General features: G+C 49.7%; 1 protein-coding gene across 4 annotated transcripts; it reads right to left on the bottom strand.

Annotated features, from left to right (window-relative positions):
* Positions 1-121: 121 nt before the first annotated feature.
* On the bottom strand, positions 122-12,371 carry tmem62 (transmembrane protein 62). Of its 4 annotated transcripts, none has more exons than XM_060052885.1 (14): positions 12,278-12,371; positions 10,601-10,825; positions 10,160-10,271; positions 9,510-9,647; positions 8,509-8,554; positions 7,541-7,682; positions 6,751-6,875; positions 4,043-4,165; positions 3,635-3,787; positions 3,079-3,238; positions 2,000-2,198; positions 1,524-1,628; positions 831-949; positions 122-575 (listed from the first exon to the last, which is right to left on the bottom strand). In XM_060052885.1, exons 1-14 carry the CDS (start codon positions 12,347-12,349, stop codon positions 231-233), a joined length of 2,064 nt encoding a protein of 687 aa, XP_059908868.1. In that variant the 5' UTR covers positions 12,350-12,371; the 3' UTR covers positions 122-230. The 4 variants fall into 4 exon arrangements, with proteins under 4 accessions (XP_059908868.1, XP_059908869.1, XP_059908872.1 ...); XM_060052886.1 differs by lacking the exon at positions 12,278-12,371 and adding an exon at positions 10,925-11,093 and having other exon boundaries at positions 10,601-10,805; XM_060052889.1 differs by lacking the exon at positions 12,278-12,371 and adding an exon at positions 11,414-11,430 and having other exon boundaries at positions 123-575; positions 10,601-10,805.
* Between the last annotated feature and the right edge of the window lie 5,383 nt (positions 12,372-17,754).

Here is a 17,754-nt window from a genome sequence, read left to right as displayed (position 1 = left end):
ATACGGTGACATGCATATTAAAACAAGACCAGCAAAGAGTTCAGGTGATGAAAAGTGGAAGGAGGGAGGGAGGAGGAGACGGGAGGGGGGAGAGAAGGGAGACGTAGGCCGGCGTGTGCGGAGGTGATGAAGTGATGGCGAGTGACGGCATGTGTGTCAGGCTTAGAGGGGAGGAGGAAGAGGAGGAGGAGAAGAAGAAGAACCAGACAGGACGTAGCGGCGCGCTGCTGTCAGGAGCGCGCGGGGGCGACCTTGTCGGGGTGGGGGTCCCGGAGGCGGGGGGCCGGGCCGGTCCAGGCGCGGTACACCAGCAGCAGCCCCAGCGCCAGCGCCCAGGAGCGGACGGGCGACAGCAGCAGGGCCACGGCGCCGTAGGTCTCCAGCAGGAAGCCGCAGGAGTACGCCTGCCAGGCCAGCAGCAGCAGCATGCCCAGGTTGACGGCCAGCGCCGCGACCCCGGAGCACCAGCCCGGGCGCCGCGACGGCAGCAGGTGGGAGCGGAAGGTGTTGCCGCGGTGACGCTGGTGCAGGCTCCAGCACACGTAGCAGGTGAGGGGCGTGTTGTAGAACGCCATCTGGTGGAGCGGCGTCGGTGAGAGGAAGCTTTAGCAATTGTTTTTTCGTGCATATTATGGTCTGCCTGACGGTGTCGGTTGTTGCTCCACGTTTGGGCATCTGGTTATCTCCATGGCGATAACCGGATGCCCTCGGTCGACCATGAGGCATTCTCGAGCGAGATGCCCGACCCCGAGATGTATATATTTATTTACTGCGAGGCACTTTGGACAGAAGGATGGATGAATAGATAAGGAGAGGCAGGGGTCTCCTACCTGCACCACGCCGACCACGTAGGTCAGGCTGCCCTCCAGGAAGTGGCCGTCGATCACCAGGCCGAAGGCGAAGCAGGCGCCGCTGTGACCGTCGATCAGCTCCCCCACGAACCACGGCCCTGGGGACAGAGGGAGACGGACGGACCGCGGGCAGACAGCAGGCAGACAGAGGGTCAGACAGCGGGCAGACAGACTGACAGGTCAAGCCTGTGGCAGAGGAGCTTGTGGGGGGGCAGGGCCGTTTCTTTCGGCTTTCTTCAACGTTTTGCGTCACAGTCGGTCCCTAACTGCCCCAGTCTATTGTTTTATAAACTGGGCTCTCCGTTTCGCCGTTTATGGCGCCGGCGTTCTCACTCAACGCCGGACCTCATCAGTGTTACTCACTGATCGGTAAACAGTCTCCAGGTTGAGAAGAGACACGTTTCCTTTGACTTGGTGCCAGGAGGCCCAGAGACAACAAGGGACTTCCTCCGTGGTCACACGGTGCTAATCCGATCGGCTCTGCCTTTGGTCTTCCTCTGACTAAAGAGAACTGATCATCCCGTGGAATATTTGAGTTTCCTCAATACTCTCTGTATCAACACTCTACATCACACCAGGGTGCTGTCGGACTCTTAAAGACCTGACCGACGCCACTCGTGGCCGGTGGGGGGGGTCGTGTGAGTGAGACGGGTACCGGGCCAGCGGACTCACCGAAGGCGGTGCATAGGTTGAAGAGCAGCAGGGAGTAGTAGAAGAAGTCTGTTTTACTGAGCAGGTGCAGAGACATCTTCACCGGAGCCAACAGGCCCACGGTCGCTGCAGACAGGACACAGAATTAGAATGTAATTATTACTATCAATCAGTTAGATCTATACATGGAGGCCAAACAACACACACGGCGCCGTGGTGAAGACACAGTAGACATCATGGTGCTGTACGTCGTTTCACAACCACGAGTGAATGACGTTGAAACGAGGGTTACAAAGAGAGTCCTCAAACCCATGCTAAGGATGATTGTAACTCAAGCAGTGCTAATTTGGCTAAAAACAGTATAGTGACAATGCTAATACTGCTAATGATGCTAATGCTAACGACGATGGGATCTGATGGGATTCGTTTCAGACACGGACGCGTTTGTCCCGATGGGTAACGAACACTTCTACGACGGACTCCCCCCCCCCCCTCACCTCTGCCCGGGGGAACGCGCAGGAAGCGGTAGAGCAGCAGCGTGCCCACGTTGAGCAGCACGGCCGCCAGGAAGGCGGCGCGGGCCAGGAGGTAGTGGTCAGTGAGCAGGATGAAGGACTGGGCCAGGCCGAAGCCCGGGGCCAGGCCGCGCTCCAGGGTGAACCGCTGCTCCACCACCGCCCAGCGGCCCGCCTGGTCCTGGGGGGGGGGGGGGGAGGGGGGGGGAGGGAGGGAGGGGGGGGAGGGAGGGGGGAGGGAGGGAGGGAGGGAGGGAGAGGGGAGGGGGAGGGAGGGAGGGGGGAGGGAGAGACGGAGGGAGGGAGGGGGGGGAGGGAGAGACGGAGGGAGGGAGAGGGAGGAGGGAGGGAGGGGGGAGGGAGAGACGGAGGGAGGGAGAGGGAGGGACGAGGGAGGGAGGGGGGGAGGGGAGAGGGAGGGAGGGAGAGGGGAGGGAGAGGGAGGCAGGGAGGGAGGGAGGGGGGAGGGAGAGAGGGACGGAGGGAGGGGGAGGCAGGGACGGATGGGGGAGGGAGAGGGACGGAGAGGGACGGATGGGGGAGGGACAAACACGCAGACAGAGACACAGACAGACAGACACAGACACAGACACACACAGACACACACAGTAGGTCATGCATTTGTTAAATTGAAAACAGAGTTTTAAGCGGGAACTAAAAGTTTAAAGCACGACCAAAAAACCTTTCCTAGCTGTCACACAATAACCCAGCCCTAGTGATGTTTTTATGATAAAAAAGTTCCAGAAAAACAGCAAGAGAAATTAAAAGAAACATGTATTGTATTGTATTTGTATATCTCTTAATCACTATTAGTCTCAGAGGGCTTAACAGGCCAAACACTTATGACACCCCCTGACCCAAGCCCCCACAAAGGCAAGAGAGAACCCCCTTAATCAGCGAGGAAGACATCCTGAGAAGGGACCCAGAGCGGGGGTCCGTCCTTCCAGGGGGGGGTCAGGAGTACAACGGGGCCATAACGGACGTGCACACATACAGGAACACACGTCAGCGAGCAGACCGGTACCGGTCGGCCATCGTCAGCCGAGCGGCGGGGGACCCACCTCCACCCGGACGCTGATGGTGTGAAGCCCCCCCTCGTAGCGCGTGGGCTCCCAGGGCAGCACGTAGAGCGGGCCCCCCGCCGACCGGCCCGGCCCCAGGGCCTCGCCGTCCACGCTGACCTCCACGGCGGAGATGGCGGCGTCGGAGAACGCCAGGACTCTGCCGGGCGGCGGGGGGACACACACCGTTAGTCTGAATAAGGTTCTGTTGCTTGGATACAGCAGATGAGATGCTTTGGATAAGACAATAGTAGGCAAGTTATACTTTATTTATAGAGCACCTTTCATACAGCAATTGCAATATATACCTTGAGGTGCTTTAAGGTCTCCTAAAGAGGTGAGTCATTCCCTGTAGCTCAGCTTGAGGTCAACACAACCTAAATGTAGGCAGGCCGGGGCTCACAACCCGACAGTTTCCACTGCTGTGTTGTGGGCCAGAGCCTGCAGGGCTCAACCTGATCGGGATGGTCCGACCGATGGAGGTTTGTTGTTCAGCTGTGTAGCGGACCCTGGGAGAATGGGGGTGTGCTGGGGGGGGGGGGGGGGGGGCGGGCACCTGATGTGCGTGGAGCTCCGGATCCGGCCCACGGGCTCCCGGGGGTGCAGGTACTGCGCCTCCTTGGGGTTGGTGATGAGTACTGCAGGCCAGCGCTGGAAGGTGAGGTCGGAGAAGCTGAGCAGGTCGTGGTCGAAGGCCAGCACTCGGTATCTGCAGGGGGGACACACACACAGCGATACAGAACAAGTATCATATTGAAATCCTAATATATATACATATACAGATAAAAACATACATAACCTTTTCCTTTTTTACTCAAATTTTATAAAAAAAAATAGATATTTAAATACATAATTATATATATTTTTTCTACAAGTCAGAATAATTTGTAAAAAAATAAATATATCTAAAAAAATTGTTTTAAGTCAACTCAAATTATAATAACAAGCGTGCGCTGTGTGCCACCTGCGGTTGTCCATCCAGTCGCCCAGCTCCAGCTCCAGGGTGCCCTCGGCGTGTCGGCTGTGCAGCACCGGCATCAGACCCCCCAGGGTGTGCAGGTGACCGCACAGGTACGCAACCGCAGAGCTACACACACACACACACACACACACACAATTAGCTACACAATAGGAATGCATTATAATACATTGTATTTATAGAGACGCCTTTTAAGGTACTCAAGCTGTGTGTGTGTGTGTGTCAGAGATGGAAATTAACTTTTTTGCCCACCTGCCACTCATCTTTTTTACCTGCCACTTTTTATACGCTATATATTTTTTTAATATATGCGTACATTTTAAAAGGCACCCAGTGCAACTTTATGTAAACATTCAATGAAAAATAAACATTCAATTTCTAGTCTTTTTTACACGTAGTAAGTTTCAATAACTCCATACCATTACATACCGACATTCAAGGAGCAAAGATGAGACGTCGTTGTGTGGTGAGAACTGATCGTAAACAACAACAATCGCCGGTAGGGAGAAGCCATTTTTCCATTGACTGGAAGCCTGCTTTATTTATTGTAGGTTACAAAAAATAAAGAAAATGGCGGCATTGTTGTTGTTATCGATTTTGTATCAGTTCTCACCACACAACGACGTCTCATCTTTGCTGCTTAAATGTCGGTATGTAATGGTATGGAGTTATTGAAACTTACTACGTGTAAAGAAGACTAGAAATTGAATGTTTATTTTTAAGCCTCAAAAGTTGCACTGGGTGCCTTTAAACAATATAATAGTAACACTAGATAAGAAAAGTGTTTTTCATACCCATCATTTTCTCCATCAGAAGTGATTTTTACTGTAAGTAGGTGCTACCAAGGAACAGAGTTGAAAACGTTACACTCTTACCGCATATGATAAACGATACACAGGTATCTGTCTTGTTAAGTCATGTTTATTTCAAAGGTGTTACGATGACAAGTTTGGGGATAATTCATCTATACAAAGTATTTTCAATAAAAAACTAATTGACATATTAACAATAAAACAACATGCATGGCTACACCATCATAAGTCAATAGGAACATTATTCAGTGCACTGGGCTTTTAATTTCTTCAATTCAGCCAGATGTATAATGAAGTCTGCCCCTATAATGCAAGAGATGAATCCTCTCGGTATAGGAAGACTCATACTCTGCCTATGCATTCAAAATTAAACATTTGAACACAGACCATGAAGAAACAAGAACAAGAAACAATGACTTAATAAGTGCAAGACACATTGAAGAACGTCAGAATACATTAAACTACTATATATATATATATATATATATATATATATATATATATATATATATATATATATATATATATATACACATATAAACTCTCTCCCAAAAAACCCTGTTGACAGTCACTCATTTTCAAAACGTGAAGGGGACTTTTTGAGGACTCGTGGTCCATCAAAGCTTCCAATTTTAGGTTTTGTGTCCCACTCAGTCCCAGGAAACGCAACATTGCTTTCTCTAGTAGTTCTTTCTTTACATGTCAATAATTAGCCTAGCATACTATACCGAATGTTGATACCGGCATATTATCTCTATGGTTACCGGTATATTATCCCGGATGTTGACAGTCGCAGTTCAGCAAAAGAGGCGTAGAAGAAGAAGGGGGCCGGATGTTGACAGTAATGGTCGTGGAACTGTGCAGCGCCATATGACAAATGTATTAAATATGCAAATTTGATCGGACCGGACTGGAAAGTATTATCCGACACAGCGGCGGGTGAAGTGACACAATTCCCCCGCCTCCATACAAATCCACCCGCAAATGGCGTGTCGCGGTGTTCATTTCCATCCCTGGTGTGTATGTGTGTGTGTGTGTGAGAGATGATCACACCTGATCGACTATTTATGATGTGTGAATGTGTGAAGCACCACCCACCCGCAGTCACTACCCACAAAGTCTGTTATCTAAAGAGCACCTATTATGCTTTTTCAACTTGTATGACCTATAAACGTTGTTATAATGATTTATAGTCATGTTTAACCGTACTAAAGTGTCAGATAATGACGTCCATGCATTTAGACGTGTTCCCTGCTGACCGTCTGGGGTGGCTGTGCAGAGCGCTAAACACTAGGGACGCCCGTCGCCAATTTTTCGGGACTTATCTACGTAGAACAATCCGGATTGTCCATGTATGGTAATGCTGCAACATGCTCTTCCGGAAGGTAACCAATCACAACGGAGTGGGGTTGGCAGGAGGGGGGCGAGGGGGCGGAGGGGGACGAAGCCGAGTGTTGACAGAGAATGCTGAAAGCGCCCAGATGAGAGGAAGAGTTTCCCGAAAAAACACATTGTTTTTTGTGCTGTGATTCGTGTCAGGTTGCGCAATAGGAGTCGTTAATAAGAAATGAAGACCAGAAAAGTACTATAATAGGAGATCTTTAAGGAAAGAAGATAATTCCTCATAAATCTGGAAATGGGGAACAATGATTTGGAATTGGGCCTGACTGAAGTCACATGACCGCAGCACCTGCGTAACCACAGCAACCACTAATCAGCCCCACGAGTTACGGCGATAAAACACAGGGGAAGCAAAGCAGTCTAGTGCCGCATCAGAGACACACTCCATATTCATAGACCCCCACACACACACACACACACACACACACACACACACACACACACACACCCCCACACACACACACACACACACACACCTACCTCATGAGGTCTCGGAGGCCGGGTGCGGGAGAGATGACGGTGGAGGTGGTGTAGTGGCCGAACCACACCGACTGGTTGCTGCTACGGCTCTCCGTCCGGAACGCCGTCAGTAGGTCCATCTGGGTCTGAACCCGGAAAGGGGGGGGGGGGGGGGGGGGTCATTAATAACCAGGGGCGGTGCATTAGCCGGGGGGCGTGGCAGTAACCGATAGCGACGGCTGCTAAAAGAGGGGATGTAATGCATCATTTCCTCTTTGTATGTAGCACCCAAGTGGGTGCTACATACTGGTGGATGTAGCATTCAATCAATAATTCAATCAATAATTCAATCAATAATTCAATCAATAATTCAATCAATAATTCAATCAATAATTCAATCAATAATTTCATTCAATCCATTATTTGTGATGGTTGTTGTTGTTGTTGTTGTTGTTGTTGTTGTTGTTGTGTATACTACATTAAGCAACGGTTTTGTTTGTTTGGGGTTGTGTCTCCCAGTGGGTGTGGATTGCATTCCTGACACCGTAGTGCTGGTAGTAACGCAGTGCTCCTACTGTTGCATGAAACTCTCTCGATCAGTGTGTAGACCGCACCCCAATACCTCGTCTAATTGGCAATCTGTTCCTTGATCCTTCAGATCGGACTAACGATGTGGCAGCAAGGATGTTGTTTTACTGACTCCGCCGTCATCGTTAGGCTAATGAGGTAAACATACCCCCTCTTTGACCTAACGAGGGAGTTGACCGGGAGTGGGTCCCGTTTCCAAGGTAACAAAAGGTGGACCCATCACCTGGTCCAGAATGCCGAAGAAGTTGTAGGGTCTCTTGGGTCCGGGCGTTAGCGTGGCATCAGCACAGACGAACGAGTAGTTCCCAAACGGAGTCTGGTGGACATAATGGAACGAGCCCACCTTCTGATTGGCCGAATACTTCCTGGTGGAGGAAGAGAAAAGAGGCTGGGTGTCAAATTAGTCTCAAAGGACGTCAGTGGCCCTCGGCCCTTCAGAGACCCTGACCCGACCTCTAACCCTCGTTATAGGGTAACCTGAGCACTCAGAACAGCAAGGACCTCATGTTAAGGTTCAGGATGCTGCTGTACAGAAACTGGTTGATTTACTTTGCTGTAATGTTCATAAGCATGATGGCATGGCATCAATTCTAACCCTAACCCTATTTTAACATCACTAACCAATCGTTGAAAATCTTTAGTTGACTGTTGGTTGACTGAGTATTATAACCTGCTTGTGCACCAGGATCGTGTCATAGCAGTCACCACCACCCACTCACTAATCACAATCTACCGTTATACAGGTCACATCTTTCAAAATGGTTGAAGAGGCCGGGGGTAAAAAAACATGTCTAGACTGATACCTCCTCTACGGTCGGAACAAATGAGAAGTGAGTATCGAGCGAAATCCAACAGAAAACGACCACAGCATTGCAGAACATTGCAAAGCCAGGACATAAATCGTCATTGAGAGTCTCGAGTCCCGACAGCCAAAAATAAAACATAATCTGCGTCAAAACACAGGAGAGGTTAAATTGTGCTTAAATTTCGATCTTGTTGGGTGAATTGGATAAATGCAACTTAAGTCTGTTTTTTGATGACGTGACAGACACGCAAGCCCCCTGCCTCACTGCTTACATTGACAAAAGAATGTGCTTCTTGTCAATTAGAAACATGCAGAACTGGACTTGAAAATCAGCCGTGTCCTTCTTTTACATGACAAACATCGTACATTCAAGAACCACTACTAACCTGTAGTAGTTGTTGACACTGTCCAGTGAGATGATGTTAAACGCATCTGTGGAAGAAAAAAAAAAACATCTGTGATGTCGACCGGCCTGTACACTGTCGTGTGCGTGAAGCTGGACTTCCTACTCAAACACAGAGAAACCTGGCCAGGTGGAAAACACAAGCAGGTGATCCTCTGAATTAGTTTTCTGATTAAATTGCAGGATATCATTTCCTGGTGTGCTTTTCCCATTTTGGTCAAAATTGATCAAGTAGCAGCAGGTCAAATATGCAACAGCTGTGATCGAGATCAAGTCAATATCTGTTGGGAGAAAAAAATGGCAGATCGGATATCATGTTGATTTATTTTTTTTGCTCTGCACAAATGTCTTGTGGTTCGTCCTGTCTAACATCTAATCGCTCACAATCCAATCAGAGGACTGGGCCACTGGGGCAGCTTCCTGCCACGGCTGGGAGAGAGATCACTCCGCATTACGCTTCATTATCCTGCTTCAGAGATACTGAACTCAGGAAGACAAATACTACTCCATTCTGCATATTGTCATGCAATCGTTTTTGGATCCAAATGTAGGCTTTATGATGACGTTTGATATCGGTGAAATATGTTTGTTTGAAAAACAAGAATTGTGCCTCCATTTCTCCAAGGATCATTCAGTTCAATGTCAATGTAGCCTAATTGGGATATTAAATATGGAATGTTACATGCATATATACATGCGTCCTACTTTTTTCCTGTTCTATTAACGAGCCTCTATTCAACCACAGAGCGAGGCGGTCATTACGAGCCGATTACGAGCACATCAATCCATTTGTGATCGATCCACACGGGCTATGATGGGACGGTTCGAACCTGCCACCAAAACAGGTGCACCAAAACCCCCGTAGATATCAATGTGCCGATGCACACACTCTGCCCCACCCCCAGGGGGTACAGCGAGGGTAGTCACCCCCAGGGGGTACAGCGAGGGTAGTCACTCCCAGGCGGTAACAGCGAGGGTAGTCACCGTGGTTTCCGCGGATGTCGATCCAGCGGGTGCGCTCCAGGACGCGGGAGCGCTTCAGGACGTTGTGGTAGGCCTGCCACTCCACCTCGTGCTGCAGCGACCCCACCTTGCTCTCCGTCTTGGCGTCCGTCAGGTCTCCTGTCGACGCCAACGGAGGAACACGGTGAACACGACGGGGCGGGTCGATTCTTCCTCAGCGTTCAAGTCGAGGAACTCCACACATTGACATTCAGCAGAGACGGGCATCGGGGTACACACTCAAAACCGGAGCCATGACAGAGATCTTACACCTACATTTACATTTACGGTTTAGGTATTTTATCCAAAACGACGTACAACAATTCATTCACACATTGACACACCGACGGCGGTGTCAGCCACGCAGGGCGACAGCCAGCTCGTCAGGAGCAGTCAGGGTGAGGCGTCTCGCTCAGGGACACCCCGAAACTCAGCTAGGAGGAGCCGGGGATCTTACTAGCAACCCTCCGGCTACCAGTCAACCCGCTCCAGCTCCGGAGCCACTGCCGCCCCACCTCGTCACTAGGACCACCAGGATACCCCCGACAGCAGGACACTAGAGAGACATGCAGCATATGCTGCTATACATTCAGCCACGTTTGACAAGGCAGGAGAACCGGTCGACTGATTACCTGTTGCGAGCACAAGAGCTGGTTTGATCACTTCCACCGTGTCAGTGCAGAACGTCTCGAAATCGGGAATGCGCTTTGGGTCATGAAAACGGCTTATGTGGATGTCGGACACCTTGAATTACACACACACAAAATATATATCATGTTATCAACCATTAAAAACCACCCTGTGTGTTTATCCAAGTAGTAAGATTAACACAATACATTTCCTAATCATCGCTCACAACACCTGGTGTTTGTTTGTCTTTACAGTAAATCTGTCATAGGGAAGGTCTCTGAAGAGGTCTCTGTTTTGAGTTGAACACTACACATTAACCATGCCATTGGCGCAACAATTTCATTCAACAAGCAGTTATCCTAAGGCTACAATTTAAACAACAATGTGAATCCCCTGGGGATCAATAAAGTACCAATCTATCTTTCTACCTATAGACACCTCACCTGTATAAACCAGAATATATTATTAAACTCTCCGCCCGGGAACGGCGGACTGTTCCCCTGGGACTCCTCCTCATCGCTGGCGGAGGGTCCCTGTACGCTCCGCTTGGGGTGCCAGGAGGTGTCGTAGCTCTCCAGCACCCAGGAGGTGATCCACGCCAGAGCCAGACCGAGGAGGACCAGCGCCCCGAACAGCCTCAGCATCCTCCTGTAGTGGGAGAGAGGAGGCTAGGGGGGGATATACTCATAAATCACACATCAACACTAACTAGGGGGTCTGGTTGAACTGGCTTAGCGAGCTACATGGCTAGGAACCGAGGCTCAGACCGTCGCTGTGGCCTCCATCGCGGCCGAGAGAGAGGCATCGAGGCGCAGTCTTCATCCGCCGGTCCCTTCACGTTAGCCCGCTAGCAACGTTGCCAGATTGGGCCGGATTTCCCGCCCAACCTGGCAACCCTGGCTGAAGCGCGCTACAGCCAGGGTTGCCAGATTGGACGGGAAATCTGGCCCAATCTGGCAACGCTGCCCCCTATCTCACCGACTCTGGTCTGTTGGACGGCGAGACGTCATCCGTGCCTGCGTCGTCCCAGAAGCCCTTGCGCGAAGCGTCATTCTGTAGGGGCTGCGTTCCAAACCGAAGTACCCTTCCTACCCCCTCACCTCCTAGATATGTCATGTATTATATACTCTGCGCTGGTGTATTTTAAGCTTCTGAATGAACATAAAACAACGTGAACGTTTTAATAGGATGAAAAAAATTATCATAATACCCCTAAACGTACGTGTTTCTAGAAAGAAGCGCGTTCAATTACTTACATTTTGATTCCTCGCGCGTACGCGCTTTAAACCTTCCCTCCCACTGTGCGCGTGCGCGTGCACCGGAGCTGTTGCGAGGGGGATCGAATCGGGGACGCGCGCGTAGCAAGAAGGTTGATCAGCGGAGCCGTCACGTCACGGATCTGCAGCACCGGAGAGAGAGAGAGAGAGAGAGAGAGCGAGAGAGAGAGATAGGGATGCTGAGGTGACAGCGAGGAGGAGGACACGGACGATAGGACTAACGTACTGATATATATATTATATATAGATACATATATATATATGTATACATATATATTGTATAACTTCAGTTCAATCACGCCGCAGCAGCCCCAGAGAGAGACAGTGATTCGCAGACCGGCGCGGACATTGCATCCACCATCCTGGGATTCACCTCGACGCGGTGCCCCCCGCAGCCCCCTCACGGTGTGGATCTGATGTAACCACACCCGGCGCCTCTCGGGTGGAAGGATCAGATCGAGTGCCCGAGGTAAGGAGACCGCGACTGGAAGACCCTGTCCTTAGAATAACATGTTGGGATTGAAACGCCCCCCCCCCTCTGCGCAGTGCATGGTTCTTAATCAGTGAACAGGGCGACATGTTTTGCTGACATATTTATTTTTCCTTCCTCGCTTTCCACACGCGTGGATTATTATTATCGTAGCGGGCTAACGTTCACATCGGATGCGCGCCGCGGCCTATGGACGCGCTCCGCTGCTGGAGCGACGCGTCTCTCAGGGGCAGCGGGCATTGATATCATAATGCTGACTGGTATAGCGGACAAAATGGTACATTATTACTGCAGCTATGTATAGCAGCAGCCCGGTGTATTGTGCATTGTGTGTTTGAGCGTCTTCGAATCACCTTCAAAACTGCATCACGTCGACTGCACTTCATGTTGAACCAGTGACTCGAATGCGAGTGCAGTGCACACATGCTTTTTACATATTGACCATAAATCAACATAACAAGCACGACCGCACTCACTGCCCTCAACAAGCCGTCAGTATATTAAAGCCGTGACAGTGGACTGGTGGACAAATCTCTGCGCTGGCCAGTCTCCAGGGTCTGTCCCGGGACACCTAGGGGGGTCTGGATCGAGTCGGGCCACATGCCAACTATGAGATTACATTACGGTTTGTCCAGGCGGGTTTTGGCCATAGCAGTTTTCATTTATAAAATTGCACTGTTGCTCTCCAGTCTATAGCGATGTCTGGGTGCGTGCATGTGCGCGCAAAGGAAAGGAGTTTCAGAATTGGGGTTTGTGGTTTTTACAAGTGTGCGTTCGCGTGTCCCTTCAAAAGGACCATGGAGGGAAAGCCTGTCCGTGTTTCTTAGTCCTTCGTGCCGAGCAGCTGCACTCTATCAAAAAACAAATCAGGGGGCAGAGTGGAGACGATGGAGCTGCAGTTTGTTAATGGATGTCACTGCGCCATTGTGGTAACCATGGCGATGACCCCATCAGGAAATATGATTCATGGCAAAATTGAAAGCCGCTGCCATAGATTGAGGTCTCTTTACTTTTTTTTTGTTGTCGTTGAAAGCTGACTGCAGTCCAGGTGTGCGTGTGTACGTGCGTGTGCCTGCGTGCGTGCGGGCGTGTGTGTGTGCGTGTCCAGAGCGCATGCATGTGTATTGTTATTGTTGTTGTAATGGACTCGAAGCCTGCTGACTTGCAACTTGGAAGCAGTTTTTTTCTTCTGTTTTGCTCTCTCCCACTGATGTCCTTAGGGGCTTTGCGAGTGTGTGTGCATGTGTGTGTGTGTGTGTGTGTGTGTGTGTGTGTGTGTGTGTGTGTGTGTGTGTGTGTGTGTGTGTGTGTGTGTGTGTGTGTGTGTGTGTGTGTGTGTGTGTGTGTGTGTGCATGCCCATGTGTGTTTGTGTGTTTTGGAGGGTGGTGGTGGTGGTGGTGGTCATGTGTGAACACATCATCTTCTAGAGATCGAAACATTCATTTGTTTTCTCTTCACTTTATTTATTCTTGAGGCAGTTAATGTGTTTTTGTTTTTTTACTTGCAATGCCTTCAGTGTTGAAGATCCTCACAAAGGAGTGGTGAAAAGAGTTGTTTGAGACATAAACACGGTGCCTGTATCGGGTTAGCCGACTGTATTTGTTTGTTGTTACCAGGTTTGTTAACAGGTTTACCAAACAACAAACCACAGCTTCTCTGAAGTAGTTGTAACTTCTGTTATCAAGAAACCTAGAATGTGGTTTTAGATAGCTTACATCTTAAACAAATGTAAAAAGATGAGCAGACCGATGACTGCCCAGCCGTTAATCCACCCTTCCCTCCATTCATTCAAGTAACCATTATTACCCCCTCCATGTGTGTAACCCCCCCCACCATCGTAGGGATCAGTGGGTTCAGTCTGGCTCCGGTGGACACCACTGAGAGCATGTCTTCCTCCCCGGGTCGTGTTTCACCCTCATCTTCATTTCACTCCAGTCTGACCATCTTTGACCTTCCTCCTCTCCCCGCCAGCCCCATCTCTCCCCCAAGTGCATGATGGGATTGATTGGCTCCTCCTCGTGGGTGGGTGGATGGTGCCATGTGAGCTGGATCCTGTGTTTGGATCGCAGGGCGTCCCCGGGGAGAACGCTGTGTGTGTGTACGTACGTGTGTGTGTGTGTGCCTGTGTGCGTGGGTGCGTGTGTGCAAGGTTGTGCGTGCGTGCGTGTGTGTCTTTGTGTGTATGTCTGTGTGTGTTTGTGCGTGCAGCCAGACTGAAGGAGACCCCTTAGAGATGAATGGAGATTGTTACGTAATAAAGAATTCCAGATGCAGAACTCTTCCTCCAGAAGAAACTCCTTTTGAACAGTTCTCTTCAAACCGTCGGCTAGCTGCCGTTGGTTCTGGTTTACTCTTTTTATGTGCACTGCAGACAAAAACGTTGTCCCATTTTAAACACACGGTAATGAGCTAATATTAGCTCATGCCTCATTATTTGCATAACTCCACAGAGTTGTGTCAGAACAGTGTGTTTTCTTGTGAACTTCATACACACTCATGTCGGACCACTGGAAGAGGTCAAAGGTTGAGTGGATATTCTCTCCTCTCTGTTGCCTTAACGGGCTCCAAAGGTCAGGGCGTCCTACACATCGGATCTTCATGACCCCAGATGAGATTGGAAGCTAAGCTAACAGAGCTATGCTACCCAAAACAGAGAGAGCAGAGGCTGTTTTAACAACGCTGACCTGGGTCTGTTAGTAAACAATGACGTTCTGTTGTGGGCGGGGCTGAGTCAGGAAGAAGAAATTTCCCAGACTGAGCATTTAACCCCAGCCTTTAACCAAATATGTTCAGCAATGAAGCTTTAAATTGTAAATATGTTAGTTTTCCTTAGACCGTCTTCTCTCCTAGCTGTTATAACAATAGTAAAGGGTATGATTATTTGAGTTTTGCTGTAGACATAACATAGTATGAAAAATACTGCCATTTCTTTCTTGGCTATGGTTATTGTAAATATAGTAAACGGCTATATCTTAACGGAAAACATTTGCATGATAGGATTAAGTAACCTACATTTCAGATCTGAAAGTGTTTGTTGAGCATTAACTTTTTGTTTTATTTTCTATGAGATTGCCTCTGGTCATACCGTGGCTCTCTGAGCAAATTCCCTAAGAGAGATACAAGATCAATCACCTGTTCCTCCTATAGTTCCCAAATTTCTGATTAGGTTGACATGACTAATGTCAACCTAATACTTTATTCCTGGCATTCCACAGCACAGCGAGCAGGTATCGTTTGCGTAACTGGCTGAGCCTGCTGTTTGTGTTGGCCTCCAGCGGCGGCTTTGTTTTGCCCCCAGCGAAGGCTGTGATGTAATCATGACTCAAACTGAAAAGGGGTATTTACGTCATCTCACGTAACTGGACAAAACAAGCAAGAAAAAATCGCTAATCATTCTCAGAACCGCCAGAAAAAAAGGCTGCCAGGCCGGTGATGACTCAGCAGAAGAATCCCATTGGTCACTGTTCCTCCAGACTCTAGAACCCCATTGGTCGCTGTAACTCCAGACTCTGGAATCCGATTGGTCCCTGTAAGCCCAGACTCCACAGTGTCTCTGAGAACCATGGCTCCTGATCCTAGGGAGCGGTAGAACGACCGCGTCTGTCCAGACAGAGCCAGCTGCCATGGCTCTGGCAGCAGCTGGGACAGCTGAGGATCAACTCAAAGGGCTCGGGCGAACATCAGTCTGTCTAACCCCCCCCCCCCCTTATGGATCTGATGACACACATATCTTCATATTTAGACACGCGCGCACATGCTTCACAACGGACCCATTGAGCTGGTTGGGAACAGCGTCGCAGATGCTTCTCTTCAGAAACACGATATCGTTGTGAGGGATGGATTGTCATAACGCAGCGCTGAGGTCGAGCGAGCGTTGACTCACTCAGACCCCCCCCCCTCCCCATGGCCTGTACGTATTCACGTCATGCTGTAAGAAAGTGTCTCCTGAATCATTGAGCGATGTTTGGAATATTAATCGTGATACTTCTCATAACGGTGTTATGCACACGTTGTCATTTCTAGATGTAATATCATTTAATGAATTAGTAATGAATCATATATTTATATAGTTTCATAAACTATAATTACCATCAGTTATAGTCAGACTTATCTCAACCTATTGCCTGGTTGATAGTTAACTTTGCCTTGGTTTTCTCATACATTTTATTTTATTATTTCATTTTATTGTACGAGTATGTTTCAATGTGAAGCACTTTAGAGTCTGCCTCGTGTTTGAAAAATGCTTTGTAACTAAAGTTGCCTTGCCTTAATAATAGATGTTTATTAATTGTTTCACGATGTATTACATCCGTCAATCATGTGTTCCTCTCCTATTAAAGTGAATGTTTATATTCTCCTCTGCTCTCATATCGCTGGCAGACGTGTTCTACACACGTCCTCAGTCAGTACTCCAGTGGTCAGTACTCCAGTGGTCAGTACTCCAGTGGTCTGTACTCCAGTGGTCAGTACTCCAGTGGTCAGTACTCCAGTGGTCAGTTCTAGTGGTCAGTACTCCAGTGGTCAGTACTTCACTGGTCAGTACTCCAGTGGTCAGTACTCCAGTGGTCAGTACTCCAGTGGTCTGTACTCCAGTGGTCAGTACTCCAGTGGTCAGTACTCCAGTGGTCTGTACTCCACTGGTCAGTAATCCAGTGGTCAGTACTAGTGGTCAGTACTCCAGTGGTCAGTACTCCAGTGGTCAGTACTTCACTGGTCAGTACTCCAGTGGTCAGTACTCCAGTGGTCAGTACTAGTGGTCAGTACTAGTGGTCAGTACTCCACTGGTCAGTACTCCAGTGGTCAGTACTCCAGTGGTCAGTACCCCAGTGGTCAGTACTCCAGTGGTCGGTACTCCAGTGGTCAGTACTCCAGTGGTCAGTACTCCAGTGGTCAGTACCCCAGTGGTCAGTACTCCAGTGGTCAGTACTCCAGTGGTCAGTACTCCAGTGGTCGGTACTCCAGTGGTCAGTACTCCAGTGGTCAGTACCCCAGTGGTCGGTACTCCAGTGGTCAGTACTCCAGTGGTCGGTACTCCAGTGGTCAGTACTCCAGTGGTCAGTACCCCAGTGGTCAGTACTCCAGTGGTCGGTACTCCAGTGGTCAGTACTCCAGTGGTCTGTACTCCAGTGGTCAGTACTAGTGGTCAGTACCCCAGTGGTCAGTACTCCAGTGGTCAGTACTCCAGTGGTCTGTACTCCAGTGGTCAGTACTCCAGTGGTCTGTACTCCAGTGGTCAGTACTCCAGTGGTCAGTACTCCAGTGGTCGGTACTCCAGTGGTCAGTACTCCAGTGGTCTGTACTCCAGTGGTCGGTACTCCAGTGGTCAGTACCCCAGTGGTCAGTACTCCAGTGGTCAGTACTCCAGTGGTCAGTACTCCAGTGGTCTGTTGGTGGTCCACCGCCTCATGTGTCTGTCCTCCCTGGGTCTCCGTAGGGTTCCAGATGCCCGCCCCAGTGTGAGACGGGGGTGTGTTACCGGGGGCGACCACTGAGACCAGCAGGGGGGGGGCCGCGGCGTGCCCGGCCGCGTCGGGATGAGCGGGGGGGTGGAGCCAGCGGACATCCTGACCGTCCTCGCCCTCGTCAAGGAGCGATGGAAAGTGGTGAGTGGAGACAAAGGGCCTCTGTGTGTGTGTGTGTGTGTGTGTGTGTGTGTGTGTGTGTGTGTGTGTGTGTGTGTGTGTGTGTGTGTGTGTGTGTGTGTGTGTTGTTCTTTGCTCCATCGCTGCCCGTTCCGACCCTGACGTCAAAGTCACACACACACACACACACACACACACACACACACACACACACACACACACACACAAAATACAGGACAAACAGTAC

This window comes from Gadus macrocephalus, chromosome 5 (assembly GCF_031168955.1).
Source record: "Gadus macrocephalus chromosome 5, ASM3116895v1".
Taxonomy (NCBI): domain Eukaryota; kingdom Metazoa; phylum Chordata; class Actinopteri; order Gadiformes; family Gadidae; genus Gadus; species Gadus macrocephalus.
This window is presented reverse-complemented; position numbering and strand designations above follow the sequence as displayed.